The sequence below is a fragment of the Hipposideros armiger genome, unplaced genomic scaffold, assembly GCF_001890085.2.
Source record: "Hipposideros armiger isolate ML-2016 unplaced genomic scaffold, ASM189008v1 scaffold_17, whole genome shotgun sequence".
NCBI classification, from domain to species: Eukaryota; Metazoa; Chordata; class Mammalia; order Chiroptera; family Hipposideridae; genus Hipposideros; species Hipposideros armiger.
Window position 1 is genome coordinate 1,170,178 of NW_017731367.1, and position 21,019 is coordinate 1,191,196.

General features: G+C 51.5%; 1 protein-coding gene across 4 annotated transcripts; it reads right to left on the minus strand.

The window, feature by feature from the left end:
• Positions 1-2,833: 2,833 nt before the first annotated feature.
• On the minus strand, positions 2,834-11,015 carry NPPC (natriuretic peptide C). 4 transcript variants are annotated; one of them, XM_019628122.1, is made up of 3 exons: positions 10,812-11,015; positions 10,040-10,347; positions 2,834-3,171 (listed from the first exon to the last, which is right to left on the minus strand). In XM_019628122.1, the coding sequence occupies exons 1-2, from the start codon at positions 10,899-10,901 to the stop codon at positions 10,060-10,062; spliced, it is 378 nt and encodes a 125-aa protein (XP_019483667.1). In that variant the 5' UTR covers positions 10,902-11,015; the 3' UTR covers positions 2,834-3,171; positions 10,040-10,059. The 4 variants fall into 4 exon arrangements, with proteins under 4 accessions (XP_019483667.1, XP_019483688.1, XP_019483676.1 ...); XM_019628143.1 differs by lacking the exon at positions 2,834-3,171 and adding an exon at positions 5,361-6,055; XM_019628131.1 differs by lacking the exon at positions 2,834-3,171 and adding an exon at positions 5,361-6,564.
• Positions 11,016-21,019: the final 10,004 nt, after the last annotated feature.

Genomic DNA, 21,019 nt, shown 5'->3' on the forward strand with positions numbered 1-21,019 from the left:
GGAGGCTTCTCGGTCTGCGCCCCACCATCTGCCTGGACTAAGAGCTCTTCCCACAGAAGATCAGGGCTCTGACGGTGTCCAGATATGGTGGCCTCTCTGACCACCTCCAGAGGTCCCTGCTTGTGTGCAGCCCCATTACAGACATCCCCTCCCACTGTGGGTCATGGCTGTCAGGGGAGGACTGTCCATGTGTTGTGCAGAGGGGGAAGGCAGACTCCTGGAACCACATGCCTGGCCGAGGACCTGGAGGCCCTGCCTCTCGCACCGCCATCACCTCATGATAGGGCCTGCAAGGTACCTATAAGTAACGCCCTGGCATGGGCTTGAGACACTGGGCTTCTCCTCCAAGTGTGTTTGGGAGCCCAAAGTGGGGTTCCTGGCTCCAGTCCTGCCGGGCCAGAGCACCTCCATGTCACCAGCTGTGGCACCAGGGAGCCTGCCTCAACTAGGCAGGCTGGCAACTCCTCCCCATCCCCCACCCTGACTCCCCAATAACCCAGCGCCACAGGGAAGGGAGTGGCTTCCCCTGGCCTGCCTCAGGCCTGAGGCCTTCCAGCACCCAAAACCCTCTGTCCCTGCTCAGTCCAGCTAGCCCTTCGCAGGGAGCCTCTAACACTGCAGAGGTGCCGCCCTGTTTGGGGGCGCTCCAGAGAGCTTCGTACCAGGAGCCACTCCTCCGAGCTGGTCCTGGCTGTTGTGGTCACCCCATGTGGGACAGAAGCTGCAGGTCCTCCAGGTGGCTTTGGGGGTGAGATGCTGGTGGCGAAGGAGGAGGCCAAGACACAGGCTGCCGGACAGGGGGCTCTTGGGTAAAACCAGCTGGGCAACCTCTGGAGGCTTCAAAACGTTTCCTGTTACTTGTGGAATGGTTGCCAATCTTTCCAGACTTTCCAGCAGAAATACCTGGCTGGGGTGACATGTCCCTCTCTCTGCTGAGGGAGCAGCTGCAGCACTTCAGGTTTGGAAGTCAGAGGATTGGCTGTCTAGCAACCTCCTAAGCCAGCAGGTTGAGGGGCTGGCCTCCACCTGGCGAGGACTGAAGTTGGCAAGAGAGGGCAGTGCACGTTGTTCTGTCCTTCGAGGCCTAATTCATGGGATGAGAGTTTCTTGGGAGGATAGCGTGTGTGGCGCTTAGCCTGAGATCCTAGTAGCCCCAGGTTACTGGCAGCCCAGAAACTGTCCATAGGGAAACATTAGCTTCTGGTGGTGGCTCCCTGAATCTCAGCTCTTCCATCGCTTAGGTCTTTGGGCTTTGCAACGATGTGCCTTTCTTGCCACCAGAAAAGCCACAGTGCACCCACCTGCCTGGTCCCACTCCCTCCCAGCTTCTGCAGTGGCCCTCAGCATCTCCTGGCACAAGGTCTGCAGGTAGCACAGTGTGCCGACGCCCTGGGGAGGCTTGGGTGCTGGAGCCCCTCACCCTGACTGACACGGGAATCCGAGTTCTGAACCACAGAGTTGGGGTGCGACATGGGAAGAGAGCCACACCCAGTTCTAGTGAGTTGGGTCCATGTTAGAGCACCGAGAGCACTGGGGCAGTGGCAGAAGGTGGGAGGTGGGAAGGGCTGGAACCTTCCCCAGCAGGAACATGTCTTAAAATTGGTTTCCTCGCCTTGGTGAGGTCACTGATGGCCACCCACCCACCTGAGAACCTGCTGCTGGAGGACGACTCGGGAACAAAGGTGACAGGGCTGGATGCCAGCAGAAAGGCCAGGTCCATGGCTACCTCCCCCAGTGTCGACTTTCCTCTGGAGCCGCGCATTGGGCCTGCTGACCCCATGAGTCAGAGCCACACGGCTCCCAGTTCCCCTGAGTGGGGTGGGCCCACCTGATGGAACCAGCCTGAAAGGCTCTTTATGTCCCTGCTTTCACCAAACAGGGGACAGAGGACATACGGGGACGGCTGCACCACAGTGTCAGAGCACCAAGGATGTAGCCAGATGATCTCGGAATTATTTAAAAGTTTCCTTCTTGGTTCAGGAAGAGATTCTAAATATTCATACTTTCACATTCAAGGCCCCTATGGGGCATAGGAACCATCATTGTTAGGGCTTCAAGTGAAAAGAAAAAGCACAGCCCCTCGAAAAGCACACCATGACTATGAGAACCGATCATACCATCTCTTTCTCTGGGGGGTCCGCAGCCTGGGCACATCCATCCCCACTCCCACCATGGCATTCACAGTGAACAACTACCCACCCTGTGCTTCTGTGAGCAAGTCTACAGTTTCCAGTATATACAGAAACCTTCTAAATCTCCCTCAAATGGACAGTAAACTTTCAGTTCTTTCTTTCCTTTTATAACAGTGAGAAGCTGCAGTAGAATTAGAGGACCCTCAGTCAGCTAAATTCAATCTTAATTGAATTCCCAACTTCTGACTTCCCAGCTGTTAGGTGCTCTGGGCAGAGCGCCTTGACCTGGTTGAGCTGGTCAGAATCATTTATGACAAAATCCACATGGCCAACCCCATCCTAGGAGACAGATTCAGTAGATCAGGGGTGGGGGTGGGTGGAATGGGAGGAAGGGGGGAGGAATGCATATTTTTAAGATCCCCAGATATTCTGATACAAAGAAACCCGGAATCAGGAACCCCGCTGATAGATCTGTTTAGAAGCAAAAGGCCTTGTCTTCAAATTCTCCCTCTTCCTCACACTAATTCCTAAAAGATAAATGCAATCAGTAAATAAAGACAGTTTTCAAGATGTTCATGGAATGACTTTTTTTTTTTTACATTTTTTCAACTAGTTAAGACAAAAACATTACAATGGTTGACTTCTTTCATTTAGTTACATAAATAAAATTTTTATAAATATCTCTTTATAAACAATATAAATAGCTTTACAACATAAATACATTTATGCATGACATGAATTTACAAACAGCAATGTTTACAGCTGGTTTTGTCAGTCTCTTAAAAACTGTCGCTTGTCATCACGCCGGTGTAGGTGTGTGTGTTTCATGTATATAATATATATATAATATATAACTTTTTATTTTTCATTTTCAAAAAAACAAACAATAAAATCATACCCCCCTCCCCAAATAATAATAAAACAGCTGGTGTTGTGTATTCCCAATACCAGTGGGGGAAAAAGAAAGAAATGTAAAAGCCACATTGCCTTGGAGGTGCTTCCAGATGACCAAGGGTGACCTCAGCAAAACGGAGCAATCCTGAAACACAGAGGGGACACAGGACACTCAGTTCTGAAACCTTCGCTGAGAAAGCCCAGCCTGCCAGGTTGTTCTAGAACCTTCCTTCCCTTCCAGAAGCAGTATGAAGCAGTGCCCCTCTACCTGTGCCCCGCAGGCCCTGAGGAAGCCCTTCCTGTAGAGGCAAAGGGACCCTTTCACTGGCCTTTTCCACCTCCTCCTGTGACCTTGGCACCTCCTGTCCCAGTACAGGTGGAACCAGAAAGTCTGCTCGCCCTCCTCCCCCTCAGGCTAACTGCAGGCCTTACCCTTGGCACTCAGTGAGACACAGTGAGGGAAAGAAAATGGGAACTGTCCCTCTCTCCCTTTCTTGCTACAACCCAACCCCTCAGGCAGGTGCTTGCCTGTGCTCTGTGTGTCTGGGTGACGGTGGAGGGAAAAGAAACATCTGAAGAGTCAGGAATTCTGGGCTCGAATCCCAGCTCTGACATTTGTTTCTTGGATGGCCCTGGAGAGCTTTGAGTATCGCTTTCCTCACCCATAAAATGGGATAATAGCCACCTCCCAGAACTGGCTGTAAGATTCAACAGGGGGCCACACATGGGGCGTCAGTACAGTATCTGGGTCACAGCTGCCACTCAATAAGTAGCACTTCCTTCTCCATCTTGGAAAGGGCCTCCTTCAGAAGCAGAGGAAATGGTGTCTCCCCAGCTCTGAGAAATGAATGGTCATGCTGGGTTTGCTGGGTTTAGAGTTATCAGAGTCATTTTATAAGGGCTGTACCCAGTCTTTGCTAATGGGTGTGTGGGCGCTTTGGGGTCCGAGGAAGGCGGCCTCCTGAGGCCATGTGATGCTCTACCATAGAACAGCAAGCGCAGAGGGACACGACACCAGCCCTCAATGGCTTGAAGAACTCTTTCCCAACTCCCTTCTCTGGCCATCCCATGTGTTTAAACAGATGACATGTCTGTGATGTCCCTGGGGCCTGTGGGCAAGGTGTCATTCAGGCATTGGCCACACCCTGTCTCTGTCATTAGCATTTTACAATCAAGACTATAACCATCAGGAACAATCATTATGGTGGCTGCTTAGAGCCAGTGTCAACCGTCAGTGGGGGAATGGAAACAGCCTCAGGAGAGCTGTCATTAATGTGAAAAATCTAAGCTGTCTTTCTCATTTAGGCCCCGACAGTGAGACATCCCAGGCATCTCCACTAGGAGGTTGCAGACCAGAGAAAGGATGCTGTGCCTTCTCACAGGGATGGGGGTAAGGGTGGGGCTGAGAAGGTTAAAGGTGTTGGAGGTGGGTGTTTGGCTAAGAGAGAACTTTCAGAGGCTGAGAAACTTCCCTAGTCAAAGGGGTGGAGAAGTCTCAGTAATCTGGATTCCTCCTGTTGGATCATCACCTGGTACCCACAGACAGCCACATCCAAGAACGAGGAGCCTATGGGGACATGCATGCCGGGTACTTTCCAGGCCCTCATCTCATCTCCTGATAACATGTTTAGATTCTCAAGTTTGAGCTTGGTGCTTAAATCACAAAAGGAAAATTTGAGGCCCGTGTCTTCATCTCTTCATTGTTTAGGCTGGAGAGAAAAGAGCAAAGCCATTGTAATGGTAGCTAAGAAAGTCTGGGCCCCAAGTGCCAGAGTCATCTCTCCCCTACACAGGGGTAAGTCAAGATCTCAGACAAGCAGAGTCCCTACAGAAATGAGGAGGAGCATGTAGCCTGTCAAGTCTGGCTGCAGAGAGAGAAAGGGCACCAGCTAAAACCTTGTTCAGGTGGGAGAGGAGTGCCCCTAAGCCGAGTGGAGCAGGGTTCTCTGGCCATTGACACACATTTTTGAGAGCCCTTATGGGGGTCCCAGATCACCTTCTGTGAGCATCTGGCCCTCAGGTTGCTCATGAGTTAATCTGGGGAGGCAATTATAGCTCAAGTGAAAAAGAGTTCTGTGCTGTATGGACAAAAAAGAGGTGCTGTAATAAATCCAACCAAAATTCACCTCACAGGGTGATCTGATCATAAATTCCTAACTGGGCAGGTCATGGTGGGTAGTCGCACCTGAGACCTATAACTTCCATAGTAAAAGGTTATCTTTGCCTTAAACAAGTCCTGTCCATTGTTCCTGTGCATCTAGGTTAACACACCTTTGAAACACCTCTTTTTCAGACCCCTCGGAAGAGTAACCACCCTCAAGAGAGCACATCATCTTGTCAACTATCCTGTAATCGAATTCCTGCCTTGCTTTCTCCCACCTTCACATAATCTTCTTTACGTTCCCTCTTTAATTCCAAATGTATAAAAGAAACTGCAAAACTCATTCTCCAAAGCATTTTAGATCTTGTTTCCTGGCAATGTCATCAACTTGGCTCAATAAGCTCATAAAAAGTTCTCTACCGGCTTGGATGTTTCTTACATAGACATTTACTGGGCGTAGTCAGCAGGATTCTGAAGAAGCCCACCCAGGACCACCCTGTGGAGCTGGATCCTGTGCTAGGTACCAGCAGGGGCCCATGGTGCCTCACAGGCTCCCCACTTTGCATTAAGTGAACTTGGCTGAGTTTTCTCTGGGAATCCCGGGCTTCCCTGCTTCAGGTACAGGTCCTGTCCTTACTTGAGCTGTTCTTAGAAAATCCTCGAGGTGAACAAGGAAAGGAGAAGAATAATGGGTGGCAGATTTTAATTTTTTTTTTTTAATTAGATTGCTTACCGAGAGTCTGAGCAAAATCTTTGCTAGTTAAATGAGAGACAGAACTCTCTTTAGCTCTGAAAGAGAAAGGACACTTCCTTCCCCAACCCAAATAGCCAATGGGGTGATGATAGTTGTTGCAGATCCCCGAATCCGGAGTGGTGGAGACTGGCTCTGTGAGGCGTGCAGTGTGGTAATAAGAAGCCATCAGGAGCCCTGGGAAGAAGAGTTCTTTGTGAAGGGCAGGGCACCCTGGAATGGGTTCACCCCTAGAGAGGGGCCCATGGCTTGGGAAGCGTCGTGGTTCCGGTGGCATCCTGTACGCTCTTGCAGGCCCTTGCTTGGGTATTCTTAAGTGACTAAGAATCTTTGTAGGGTTGCCTGAGGAAACATTTCCTCTAGGGCGTGAAGCAGTCCTATGAGGATATTCACCGCATTTGGCTCATCCAGAGACGGGCACGTAAAGACTGGTTTTTCCCTAGAAGTTTGTTCAGACTCTACAAATCTCCAAGTTAATATAAGAAATCGTGCCTCCGAGGCCGACAAGCTTCACGACAGTCAGCTTCCCACTGATGTTCCTGCAGGAAGATGGCTGAAATGGGGGTCCTTTTGATACTTCTAAATTAATCTTTTGTGTGCACGATTAGAAAAAGCTGACTATAGAATTATGCAGAATGAATGGAAAGCATATTTTGATGGGTCTCTCAAAGCTTCAAGAAGAGGATCTACATAAATGGACCAAAAAATGATGTCATTTAGATGGCAATCCAATTATCTGAGGTATTAAAAAACAGCTGTCCTCATTTTAAAGGGAGGGAGGTCATTTGGAACTTGATGTGTCAAGGACAGATACAAATTTATCCCAACTGCCAAAACAAAATTTGGATCCACTGCTTTTTTATAAACTAGTGAGTTTTTCTCATGGCTGAAAGGTCTCTGTTTGCATCTGTCTATAAGTATGTTATAAATGTGAGATAACTTTCTATCTCTGGGTGGTATTGTTAAAATAAATTTAATAAATTAAAATGAATTGATTTGAAGGCAAGCGCTTATAAGGGTTGAGTATTTTTAAATTCTCAGAAATTTAGAAACTAACCCAAATGCTTTTTGAACTCATGTGATCTAAGATTAATCTTTAGTAAATAAAAGTTAAAGTTTTTTGCTTTACTCCTTGTTAATAATTGATTGAAGTCTATGAAATATGTTTCTAGAGGTTATAAAATGTCTTCATAAATTTGACTTCTTAGTTTTCATTACAAATTGAGGTTTTAAGGGTCAAAGTCTCAATATATGTAATTAAAACTACTAGGAATAACTTTGTAGTATTCCAGAAGGACCCATGGTACACCTCAAAAGATTTATTTTTGAGTTATATTGCATGGGAAGCATTGTAAAATAAGTGGAGAAAACATTTTTACAGTATATTGAATGGGTAAGCAATGGTTGCAAATTAAATGAATAGTTGGGGCTATAGGAAGCCCAAGACAGTCACTTGATTCTCCTAGGCTCTCTGGCAAACCCCATTTTTTGGTTTTTGCATTCCTTCATGCATCATAGTACATTTAAGTTGGGCTTAAATTAGATGAAAAAACTGACATTATTGAAAAGAGACATTTTACACTCTTACTAAAGTTTGATAAAGTCACTTTAAGCAAATGCCAAATTAGTAACCACTTCCTTTCAGAGTGAGCTCCCAGGAGACAAAGACTTTGAAAAAGATCATTGACTGCCACCTGGAGATTTTGGTTTTTGGAAGGAACATAAAAAAGAAACTCTCCAAACTTGTTAGAAGGGACCTTATCAGGTGCCTAACCACAAATGGACATCTACCCCTGTCGCTGACACTCGTCTCTGCCTACAACAAACATCCAAGACTCCTCTAGGATGAGAAGCTGCTGACACCAGAGGTGGACAGTTATCCCAAGACATCGACAAAGCCTGTACACCTACGGATTGATGTTGAACACAGAATCCATTTTGTTTTGTCTTTACCTGTCTGCTAATGATATTAGTCATAATAATAGTTATAGTTGTTCTTTGGGCTTTTCTATATAGTCCAACTGTTTATGGCTACTAAAGATGTATAAGATAACTGTTAATATTCCTTTTATGGCTTATGTAAATGGCATAGTAGATGCAAAATCTAGAAAAATGAGAGACGGCAAAACTCGGATCATGAAAATTCACAGGATAGAAATGATCCAGAGTGTTTTTCACAATGAAGGCCATAAGACCTGACTGCCTCCAATTACCTGCCCAAAAAAGGAAAATTCAGCCTCAACTCACATTCCATGGTTACGGTATCGCTCCATTCCCAAAGGTCAAAAGGACCTCGATACTGAGACTTCCTAGGAATGAAGTCTTAGCGCTGTGAGACCACACTGACTGACCATAAGGTTGGTCGTCAATGCATCCTTCAGACTGATTTATGACCAAAAGGGGAAATGTGCATGGAAAAGGGGTTGCATGGACAGTAACCTCACAGGGTGATCTAATTATAAATTCCTAACTGGGCAGGTCACACCTCAGGCCTATAACTTCCACAGTAAAAGATTATTTTTGCCTTAAACAAGCCCTGTCCATTGTTTCTATGCATCTAGGTTAACATGCCTTTGCAATGCCTCTTTTTCAGAACCCTCAGAAGCATAACCACCCGCAAAAGAGCACATAATCTTGTTAACTATCCTACAATCCAATCCCTGCCTTGCTTTCTCCCACTTTCATGTAATCTTCCTTATGTTCCCTCCTAAATCCCAAAAGTATAATAGAAACAGCAAAACTGTTATTCTCTGCAGCAAGATTTGAGAGATCTTGCTTCCTGGCAATTTCATCAGTTTGGCTCAAATAAACTCTTATAAAAATTCCCTATCAGTTTGGACGTTTCTTACGTCAGCAGCTATGAAAAAGGCTTAGGCAATGTGCTGGAGAGTTTCAAAGAAGGGTGCTCTTTTACCCTCTGGGGGAAACACAGATGGGACACTAATAAGGCTTCTTGGGTGAGAGAGCCGCTTAGCCTGGAGTGGGACAGACAGCCTCTGGGACAGGGAATGGCAGCGGCCAGGCTGCAGGAAAAGGCTGGAAACCAATAGGGGTCAGATTCTAAAGCGCTCGAATGTCCGTTTCAAAGGTTGGGAAGTGGTTTTTCTTTGGGCATTGATGGGCAGCAAGAATGAACAGGAGGGAAGGAGAGGAGGTGAAGACCTTTGCAGCAGTACATTTCGAGGTTTTGGCTCCTTGCAGGGGCTGTAGGTAGCTTGGGGTTTCTAGCTCTGGTGGAGGGTGAGGAGACCAGGCTGGTAGCAGGGAGCCCAGACATGATGGGGGTGGGCAGGTTGGTGAGGAGCTCAGTATGGGTCATGATGAGTTTAAGGTTGGGACAAAAATAAGATTTATTGTAGCCTCTTTTTGCTTGCCCTGAAAAACTGTGGCCAACACTGAGGTTCGATCTTGAAGTCACACAGGCTGCAGCAGTATCAGGACCCTGGACAGACCAGTTTGCCCACAGCCACTGTTTAGAGAAGGGACAAGAATCAAAACGCTCCAGGGGCTGAAGAGCTGTCTGGTGATTCCAACAGAGGGCTATTCTCTCTACTGTGAGGAGGTAGGTATTTCTCCAAGTTGGTCCCACTTCAAGGACAACGGACCCAGGAAGGGTCCTGACCTCTGGGTTGCCTACTGCCTGGCACCATGACACAGTGGCTGGCAGATAAACTTACCCAGGGCTTGTGTGTATGCCCCTCCACTTCTGTTCCCATAAACCCACGATCTCCCCTCAGTGCCCCCATTTGGCGAATTGGAGCAAGGGTTGCTGGTTCGCTTATGGTCCAGTGGTGGACGGGACACCACCAAACTGTCTCTGCTTCTCCAGAGGAAGCCAGGGGGGATTCATCCATCCTGAGCCATTTCTGACCTTGTCACAGTTCCCTGACCACTTACTTCATCCCTCACTTCCTCCATCTGTAAAATGGGATAATAAATAGGGTTGGGGGAAAAGCCGTCACACACATTTGATCTCGTGCCCAGAATGACCTGACTCCCCTTCAAAAGCCTCTGGGAGGCGGAACGATCCCAGGGCTAGGGGATCAGAAGAACCCGCCTCTGGGCGGGGGTGGGGAGTGGGCTTCAGGCTAGGTTCTGGTGCGAGCTACAGGGGAGCTAGGTGCGCGGGAGCGCCGGGCGGCCAGGGTTGGTGGTACTCACCGCCGCCAGGGGTCGCCGCACTAACATCCCAGGCCGCTAGTGGAGCCGATCCGGTCCAGTTTGAGGCCGAAGCAGCCCTTGGACGTTCCCTTCTTGTTGCCTTTGTTTTTGCGCGCGTTGGGGTTTTCCTGCAGAAGGCGGGCCCACGCCACCCGAGACTTGGTGTCCACGCGTAGGTCCCGGAGCAGTCGCGACTGGTCGCCCTTGAGGTTGGCGCCACCGCCTCCGGGAGTCTTGTCGCGCTTCTTCTGACCGCCGCCCTCAGCGTGGGACACGGCCAGGTCCTCCCCTTGCGGAGTTCGCGGGCCCTGTTCGAGGAAAAGAGCAAGCAGGTGAAGGGACGCACGGCAGCAGCGCGGGGGACTTTGTGGGGCCCCTGATGCTCCAGCTCCATGCGCCAAAAAACGCCGCTTGTCCCTTCCGAGCCCTAAGCGCGCCCCTATAGATGCCGGACAGCTCGGCCCTGCATCCACCTGCCATGCGGCTGCCGTGTCCGCTCCTTCGGGGAGTCCCTTGCCCTCCCTTCCTTTCCCTCTTGCCAGGCTGGCCACAGTGGAGCAAGGGCTGCGCATCTGTCGACGTTCTCCCGAGGCTGGGGACGTAGACCCCGAATCCAGGCTTCGAGGACTCCCGGCTCTCACCCGCGCACAGCTCAGAGGAAAGGGCCGCCTTCCCGCCCTCTCTGCTCCCTCTTGTGGGCCACATCCCCCTAGACCCCCAGCACACCCTACACAGCCCCTCACAGTCCCGATACCCCTGTGACAGCACCCACCTTCGGCGGCGCCCCGGGCTTGGCTTCGGAGGGCCGGAGAGAGAGTAGCGTGAGCAGCAGGGCGCAGGCCAGCAGCTGGGAGAGGTGCATGGTGCCCGCGGGGTGGAGGGGTCGCACACGGGCTGCAGCTAGGGCAGGCGCGTAGGCGGGCGCGGAGCAGGCTGGCGGGGCTGCGGTGCGGACGCGGGTCCCAGAACTGCGCGGCGCCGGCTGGGTGCGCTCTGAGCCCGCGGCTCCGCTCACGCCTTTATAATCCAACCTGCCGCTGATGTCATCCTCCCGCCCACCAGGCTGCCCGGGCCAATGGCACGCGCGCCGAGGGCTGGGAGGGGGCCGCGGGGGCTCCCCCTCTGCCCACACCCTCATCTCACCCCCGAGGGATCCCACGGCTCGGCGGGCTCTCTCTTGGCTGCACTCAGAGCTGCAAAGTGGCGCGCACAGGGTAACTCTTTGCATCAAGCGCGCGTCCTGGCATGCCAAGTGTCGATGCTCCGGGTGCCCTGCGCACACGCTTGGACCTTAACACACACCCTCTCCCTGGAAGGAATCAGTTTCCCTCTTTGCAGGTGCAAAGACAGGCTCATAGGAATTTTAAGTCACTTGCCCAAAGTCACACAGCCAGAAAGTTGACACAGCCCGAAATCCACGCAGATCTGCCTTGTTGCCAAACTCTTCCTCGGGCACCTGACAGGCGCAGGCCTGGCGCTGCGGCTCCACCTTTCACCTGCTTGCGGGGAGTTCAGATAGCACGGACGTATTTGGGTTGGGTAGGCCGAAGATAAGGTCGGATGTCTGGGTGCAGAGAGAGCGGGGTTTGTCCGGGGCCGCAGGGGGGAGCGCAAGTCCTACACCGGGGAGTACAAGCTTTTCGCTCGCGGGTGTGTTTGAGAGCGAAAAGTGAACGAAGTGGGCTGAGAGGGCAGCCCCGAGGTGCGGGTGCCATGCATGTGTGCGGTAGCATCATGTGCCCGTCACTGTGGCTCTAAGTAAGCACTCAGCCGGGGTGGGCCAGACAGAACCTCCGCGTGTCTGACCTGGCGGTGGCTTCCGTCTGCACCAACAGGTGGGCGCCTGACCCTGTCTGCACCCACTCGAGGATCCGCAGGGTGAGGATGTCTGCTCCAGTGTCCTGTGCAACTGTACAGGCTGGAGAGGGAGCTTTATCCAGCCCCGAGCCCAATCTGGATTCGGTGAGCCGGGACAGGTAGTCGCTTTCGCATTTTCGCCAGAGAGGTCCCCGTCGTAGTTGCTGGACACGGCCACGCATTCCTGCTGCTCACGACTCCTCCTTGGGCCGGGCGTCTCTATCGCACCGGCTCTGAGGAGTCCCTTCCGAATGGGCCAAGGAGGCGGAGAACCAGCATCCCAAGAATTGAGTGAGGCGCAGGAATCTGTGACTCCGCTGCCGCCCAGCAGGACTGGGCTGGAGAGTGAAGAACCCGGGAAGAGGGAGGGATCTCCAGGTGGGCGATGGAAGTCCCTCTTTGCCTACTGAACAAAGAAGAATGTAACCAATCTGCACTTCTCTGGGACGTCTTTATTTACACGGGTTTAAGGAGCCGGACAGACTGACTCCAGAGCCAGGCACTGGGCCGGTTTCCAGGGGGGCAACAGCCAGTGAGCAGTGGCATTTTCCAGGCGCGAAAACGACCCTGCAGGATGCAGGCGCCAGAATGAGCTTTTTCAGGGAGGGGAAGCCTCCCCCAAGGCGGGAGGGTGGCTGGAATTAAGAGAGAATCAGGTGCTACGCGGTGGCTCCACAGCGGAGCCTGGGCCCAGAGCACTGGGGCATCACAGCACCGTTCCCTCTCAGCTCTCTATTTCCCACCCTGGCACACTGACTCTGTAACTCCCTTTATTTAAAAAGTAACCTACATCTACGACCTGAATTTGGGTAGAAGAATCTCCTGTTTTTGAGGAGGATTCAGACACGAGCAGGGCATCCTTTGTGAGTTCTAGTGAGTTGACTCACCACCTCCATGCAGCCCACCAGATTGCCTCTCTGAGGTTATCCATAGAATGGCACCGCTCTTTCATTTGAGGAGAAAGGAAGAGGAGCAGGAAGGGGGATGAGGGAAGGATCTCTAGGTGGGTGATGAAAGTCCCCTCTCCTCTTTGTCTACTGGACACAAAGGGATGTAACCAATCTGGACTTCTCTGAGACTTTGCTCAACACCAGCTTAAGGAACTGGGCAGACTGACTTTAGAGCCAGGCACTGGTTTCCGAGATCAACATCTACATCCTCTGAAACCCCTTATTAAGGACAGGTTGGAAGCTTCCAGTTCTCCATGGTCACCTCCTTCTGCCTGAATGTCTGTAGGCTGGTTCTTCCTGTCTTTTGTGTCTCTTGGATGTGACAGCTGGGTAACTATCTAGGTCTCCTTCTCTTTAAGCTTTGAGACTAAATTAGAGTGAACTGTGGAGCGAGGCTTCCCTCAGGCAGGCTGTGTGGCAGCTCCAGCCCAGCTGGGGCCTGGGAGGTGGGGTGGGTGGAAATTCGAGGGTTGGGCTGGAGGGACCATTCAAGGAGGGAGGTAGTCAGCACAGGACTGTTTGCAACAGGTTTCACCTCTCTCTTGGTTTCCCTGCACAGGAAGCTGCAGAGGAGGCTCTCAGTGACCCTCCTGGGCCTAAGGCTGGGCACTCAGGTGGCTTTTTCCTACGTTCCCCCTCATGAGGTCCACTTCTGCTCTGGCCTCAGGAGCCAGGCCTAGGAGAGTCAGACCCACTGAGCAGATGAACATGAGCTGTTTGTGGCACTTTATTGAATGCTCCGTGTGAAAGCTGATGGCAAGGGAGAGAGAAAAGGCCACTGGGCCTCAGGGGCTTGGCGATTCTATAGGGAATCCTGTCATTTGTCATTTTCCCGCCCACTGGTTCCCTAAGTATCCACCGAGCATCCCTGTAGCCTGCAAAGCTCCACGTGGGCTGGGAAGAACCCCCAGGAAACAGACACTAGCTCTTTAAGCTGAAAAGGACCATGGCAGGAAGGAGGATAGCTTCACCAGCCTGGACAAGCAGGGCGGGCTTCCTAGAGAAGGGAAAGCCTGTGTTGAGCCAGGAAAGGAGACCCAGCAGGAGGAGAGAAGGGAAATCTAGATGGAAAACAGAGTGACTCCCTTTGGGCTAACAGGGAATGCACTCAAGCTTAGAGAGGGGCAGTAAAAGAAAAAACAATCAAATGAAAGATTGCCCTCCCTGTGGAACAGCGCCCTCTCCTGGCCCTGGGACCAAACAAAAGGATTCTTAGGCACGCAGAGGAGGGGAGGATTGCTCAGCAGCCCATCTGTTTTCTCTGCAATTATTTCATCCCAGGGGCCCCCTTCCAGCTGCATAACTTCCCAGAGAGGACACTGAACAGGCGGTGAGCAGATCTCATGAAGGCTGGGCAGGGAAATTGCAGCGGGACCCTGGCCAAGTCCCATCACTGCACGGGGCCTTCAGTTTCACCACCTATAATTGGGGAAAAGCTATTCTTACCTCCTGGACCGGGGCAGAGGGAATCAGGAGGCCGGATGAGAGGTTTCTGACCCCTGGATGAAGGCAGGATGAAGCAGCTGTGGCAGAAGAGGTGTCTGAATGTTACTGTACAAACACATACGTTCTCAGACAGGGGGATCTTCCACCCCTGAGACTCCCTGGGACTGTTTGGTGGTGACACTATGGAGGACACAGAGGCCATGGCCTGGCCAGGTCTCCTTGAGCTTGGTACCTGCTCCAGGAGTCCTGCAACTATGAAGCCTGGCCTTAGGAGAGGAATTGGAGGCCAAGGAAGGGTCATCCATTCTTCCTGGGCCAGAAATTCCAGGAAAGTTTAACCTCATCATGCCATGAGGTCTTTGTCTGACCCCAGGACACCCCCACCTGATGAGCCAGCTGCTCTCCTTCTCCTTTCCCAGGGGCCCTGCCAGCACCTGCTCCAGATGGCCTCCAACCCGGCTGTCCTACGCAGGCCCATGACGTCAGAGTTTATCCCTCCTTTTTTTTTTTTTTCTTTTCAAATAAAAGACAGATAGGCGAGACAGATAGCCTCAACAGACAGGCTCGTTTCCTGGGCGGGGGGGGGGGGGGGGGAACAACTGCTCCTTATGTGGCTGTCAACAGGCAGGTGAAGCAGTAGAGGCTGGGGCCTCAACCCTGAGAAAGTGAGCGGGGTGGTGAGGGAGAGGGGCCCTCCCAGCGGAGGACGGCTCAGTGTAGAGCACGCACCAGATGTTTGCAGAAGGAATGGATCTGCTGCCAGGCCCTGTGCCTGGGGACCCGGCTTGCCTTGGCTGGGTTCTGGAGCTTTTCCAAGCAGGGAGCCGCTCTCTGCTGCCCTGGGGGTCCCTGCAGTGAGCCCATCTTCTCGGTGTGTACCTGGAGGAGGGTGTCTATTGCCTGGTCTTGGAGACTGTGTTTCAGATTTGTTGGAGATCACAATCTTGATGGAAGGGGTCTTCTCCCTGTGGACAGAAGGGGCCCTAAGGGTTTTACAGGAGCCTCTTAACGCAGCATCTCCAGAGAAGGGATCGGGGATGGCCCTGCCAGGGTCCAGGGCCACCAGTCAGCTACAGAAGCCACATCTCTGGGTTTACCAAGCCGGAGGCACCTCTGTAGATTTCTGCCCCAGGAGGGTGTGATCACCAACTTTTTGGTGAGCAGTCAACTTCTAAAATGAGAATGACCAGAAAACACTAGCAAGAGAAAGAGAGAGAGAGAGAGAGAGAGAGAGAGAGAGAGAGAGAGAGAGAGAGAGAATATGAGAACTAAGCCAGATGCTAATGAGGATTAGAGGGAACATATTTTTTGCAATCTGTGCTCCACACAGATTGGAAAATACTTTAAAGCCCAAAGCCAAAAAAAAAAAAAAAAGCCCAAAGTCCATAAATTGTTTGAAAACCACCCTTGTGTCTATGTGAATTCTTTCTGGGCCCAATGTACAACATCACACAACAAATCTTTTCTCCTGGGTTGCTTGGAAAGGTCCCTATGTCCCAGTGCATGCTGGGCAACAAGAAGGGTCCTACCCCCAAAATGATGGCCTGTTTTGCCTTGTGGGTGAAATAATTTAAGAGAGGGAGTTTTAACTTTGAGTTCAGTAGAGTTCAGAAATTCTGATCAAACAGCTGATTGGGGATCTTGGGCCCCATGGAAGTGGCGAGGAGGGGAGACAATCTCTGTGAGAAGAGAACCATACTAGTGGTTTTTTTGCTGCCTGGTTTCTCAGCCTGCTGGAGCAGCTGAAATGCCAAATGCTTGCTTACCTGGACATCCATACGTGGAGGTGTGCCCTTGGATGCCCCAGGCAGATATGCCAGGCTTGTTTTTGTATTGGGGATCATTGTCTCAGGGAAGCCAGGGCCATGCAGAATGCTGTCAGTTACACTGCAAAAGCAGCTTCTAGGGCACTGTGGTGGTGGTGATAGCATCCACTATCCTGTGACAGGGTTGTCACCTACACAGTGTTGGCAGCAAAGGCAGCACCGAGGGCCTCACCAGACCTATTCTGTAGCTTGATTGATCCTGGATAGGCTGTTTCCAAGCCTTCTCGACCACCCAATGCCCGCCCCCCCACTTTTTAAAAAAGATTTTTATTGGGGAATTGGGCAGGGGAAGAGTGTTGGGGAATTGGGGAAGGGGAACATTGTGTTTTTGCAAGACCCATCAGCTCCAAGTCAAGTCAGCTCCAAGTCAAGCTGTTGTCCTTCAATCTAAGTTGTGGAGGGCACAAACTCAGCTCCAAGTCCAGTCGCCGCCTTCGATCTAGTTGTGGGGGGAGAGGGGGGCGTAGTCCACCATTCCATGTGGGAGTTGAACCGGCAATCTTGTTGCACACTGAGCCATCTGGCTGCTGCCACCTGTCAGCAGCTCGCAGCTGCTCAGCTCAAGGTGCCATGATCAGTCTTAGTTGTTGGGGGCGGGGGTGCAACCTATCGTCCGATACGGGTGTCGAACCGAACCGGCAACCTTGCTGCTAAAAGCACACACTCTCAACAGCTCAGTGGCAGCTCAGCTCGGGTGCAGTTCACTGGCTCATGTGAGAATCGAACCGGCAACCCTACTGCTTACAGCTTGCGCTCCTAACCAACTGAGCCACTCGGCCGGGTCCCCAATGCCCTTTTAATAAATTCCTTTTCTCCTTCACTCAACCAGAGTCAGTTTCTGTTGCTTACAAGAAAGCCCCCTGAATGATCCCCAGGGCAACCCTCAGCGCCAGGTCACTGCTTGACTTCTCCAGCATTTCATTCCAGAACAGCCAGTCTGCCAGAGCCAGAGCCCCACTGCCCCCAGACAGCCCCTGAGGTGACAATGCGGACATCTTGCCTTTTTCCTGCACATACAGTGGTGGCTAGAAGGGCAATGGGGACAATATGTAAAGAAGCACAATTCAGAGAAACGTGGTGGTTCCCCTGCGGAAATAGAAAAGCAAAAAGTTCGATGACTGGGTTCAGGCTGACCGTGCCGGCTGTGTTGTCTTTAAATTGTTTTATGAGATGACTTAAAATATCACACTGACGCTATAGAATTAGACAGTTCCTGACTGCAGTTCACAGCCTGGTGGGGGAGAGTTAACTTTGGTAAAATGAATGTAACATATGCTCATACATATTACTAAACTGAGCAAATATTTCTAACTTCAGCACCTTCTTACCCCATTACATCCAAATGTGTTTCTCAAGCAGACTAGTCTTCACGGAGCTAAGGGAAACACAGTGTGGTGAGTGATGTGTTGAGATAATCCAGAAAGCTGGGTGGTGGCTGAGTGGGAATGGGGGGTGGGAGGGCTGGGAGTCTGCAGGCTTTGCTGGGAGGGGGGTGTCTGGCTTCAGAGAACAGTGCCCAGATCGAGGAGGCCAGATGGTGGGATCCTTCCCCTCCCTTTTACCTTGAGGGATCTTGGACTCAGAAGGATTAAACGTCATACCCTGGACATCCTGGCCCCACACCTTCAGGTGTTAGATCCCACCTGGACTGTGGGCATGCTACCTTCTCTTTGTCCCCTTGAATATTCATTGCACGAAGACTGCAGATGACTGCAGAGCCGCAGAGCGGAGGTCAGACTAGGGGTGTGTGGCCAGGGCTATTCACTGAGAACCTCCTGGGAGGTGAGGCTCATGGAAAAGTGTGTGTGACCCTCAGGACAGTTTCTGAGCCCTGCCAATGCAGGAAACCTTCCAGGACAAGCTGGTTTCTGGCAGAAGGGCCTGGCCAGGACCTGAAATGGTGTGGGGTGGCCTGGGAATCTTTTCGTGTGGTGACTCTGTTGAGCACTGAGGCTTTTCCTGGGCCTGTTGGTTCCCATGAACTTCTCCTCTAGTTCAGCATGGACAACAGAGGGGCCCCAGCTTCGGAGTCCCACAGGCCCCTGAGCATGTCACGGTCACAGTCCTAAAGCCACGGAGACCTCCTTCTCTCTGTCAGCTTCTTGGGAAACTCCTGTGTTTATCTCAGTAGCCCCAGCTCCTTGCACACTGCCTGACACATAGTAGGTGCTTAATAAATGCATAGGGACTGAAGGCCAGTGCCACCCTAGCCTTCAGAGGGCTAGCAGGGACAGAGTCTGCCTCTGCCCTCACAGAAGGAAGGCACTGGGCTAAGCGACCAGCTGCCCCATTTTGCAGATGAGGCTGTAGAGGCCCCGCCTGGCTACCAGATCTGCCCTCAGCCATACACCGGGCTCAGCAGGCTGCTTGGGCCTAATGGGTGAGCTGGCTGAACTCCAGTGAGTCATGGGGCTGGGGCTGGGCTGGGGAGCAGCGCGCCGGCTTTGTGCGAGAACATCTGCTGAGGGGAACAGCTGTCTCCACCCCGCGCTGAGCGGGCTCCCGTGGGAACGTGGTCTGTGGCTTGGCAGAGGAACGGACACAGCAACTCCACCACCCGTGGCCATTTTCGGGGTGGGGGTGCTCCTGAGGCCTTTGTCATATCTGTCAGCGGTCGTTTCTCTGAGACTGCACTGTCCCTTCTTCCCATTCTTTCCTACTTTAATTTTTGGGACGCCTGGAAAGGACAGGGCCAGATCAGTTGGGAACACAGTCGTCATAAGGTTTGGGGAGACGGAGAGCTCTCGTGTCAGGAAACCAGCCCTTTCAGGAGGCCAGCCTGAATGAGGTGATCTGGAGCCAGAGCTGGCTGGCATGGGTTCTGAAAGGGCAAGGGTGACAGACGCAGGAAAAGAGCAAGCCGGTGGGGGGTGGAGGGGACCAGGGAGGAGGTGGGTGTTCACCCTTCAGTTGTCCTTGAGAGAAAGACCATTGGGACTCACCTAGGATTCCCAGCAGTGGAGGCCTGGCATACACACGAGTCCTGCGTGAGATCAAAGGAATGGGCCGACTCTGACCCACCAGAGAAGCCCTCCGTCACACGGGCCACGGGGATCGGAGGGGTGGCCCTGAAGCTGCCAGGGAAAGGGAGCCAGCACCTGGGCTGGGCAGAGCCTCCATTTCTGCCTTGGGCTGGGGCTCTTCATAGCTTTCTGACTCCCCTTCCCTAGTGTCTCCTCTGGCTGACACCCACCTGGGAGGTGGCTGCTGGGCTAGGGTTGCTGCTGAGTCTGGGACTAAGACAGAAACAAGACAGTGGCTCAGACGTCGGCGTGGCCTGGACTCACAGGGCCTGAGCAATCTCCAGATAGAGGCAAGGCCATGACTGGTGGGGGAGGCAGGGCTGGAAACGAGGGCCTGTACAACCTCCCAGGATGTCGACTGAGCTCACACAATTCTCTGTTTGATGTGGAACCACAGAGAGTGGGAGTCAGGGCAGCTCTGTGTCCCCTGGGGGCAGGAGGAGGAAAAGGAGCTGCCTCGGGCAGTTATCTGACCCAAGAGGACTTGCCCAGCAGTGATGAGCTAATGGGCACCAGGGCAGAGCTGGGTGGTGACAAGAGAAGAACAGCAAATGTTCGTTGGAGACCTGGCGGGGTGGGGCTTCCACATGAGTTCATGTGATAAGATGCTCCCAGGCCAGGCCAGGCCAGGAGCCCTGACAGCTGAGTCCCGCAGGAGGAGTTCCTGCTGCTGGTCCTGCCCGGCCTCTGCCCTCCGAGCGGGCACCTGCTCTCACTTACTGGAACCTGGAGACTGAGCCCTAGGAATCCAGCCTTGACATAACCTGGCAATGTCAAACTTTTTTGGGTGGAGTGACGAAGGTTTTTAAAAATCGACCCTTTTCTTCCCTTTTGTATAGAATATTTACCCAGTGTTACCATGCAAACCCCCCCCCCAGAAATGTCAAACTAACAACAAAATACACAAATACTTCCATCAATATAACAGAACCTGCTTATTATTTTCCTAGGTTTTTCAGATCCTCACAGCACAATTTGTGCCTAGTTGGAAGCTATGTGCACATAACATCTCGTGATCGACTTTTTTATGTAACGTTATTTTGTATAAGCTTTTCCATGGATCTCCATAGTCTGCCATATAATAGTTCACAATTAGGATTTGGGCTTATTTTAGTGTGTGCTTACTAATTACACAGGTAAAAACATCTCTATACAGAGTTTTCTTCTTTCCTTTTCCCCTCCCTCCCTCCCTAGCTCTCTTCCTTTTTTCTTTCCTTCCATTTCTTCCTTCCTCTCTTTCTTTCCTCAGTCCAAGGAACTGCTGGTTGAAAGGTTTGTTGATGAGAGCGCTGTGTGATGGGTAGCCCTCAGCTCTGGGCTGATTGGCATGACCCGGTAAATATTTAACAGATTCCTTTGCCAGCTCCTCTGCTAATGCTGCCTCGATATTTGTATTTACCGGAGACGCTCAGGGTTGTACTGGAGACCCTCAGGGTTGCCTTAAGTTGTCTTCCTCCAATGTCTATGAACTTGCTTAAATATCTTTATCAGTTTGTTAAATAGTTTAATATTATTATTTTTCATGATTACCGCGAAGTGTTCTTTCACACCATGGTTTTTCTTTATGTTAATATACAGTTGTTCACACATTTTGAAAACGGATTATGGTTTCCTAGCCTCCCGTAGTTTTCTTTAATCCCTTGCTTGGACAATTACTTGACTCCCATCTTTCTGCCCAGGGCCATCTGTTCCCGGACGCACCCACTGCACTTCCAGCACCCAGCCTGGGGATGTCCACTACAGAGGATAAAAGTGTGGACCACGAAGTGGGTTTGAGTCTTATGAATTGTGTATTTTTACCTACATCCTAGATAGGAAACTGAGCTCAGAGATGTTAGGTATTTGAGTAAGCACTTCAGGTGAGACCGAAACTCCAAA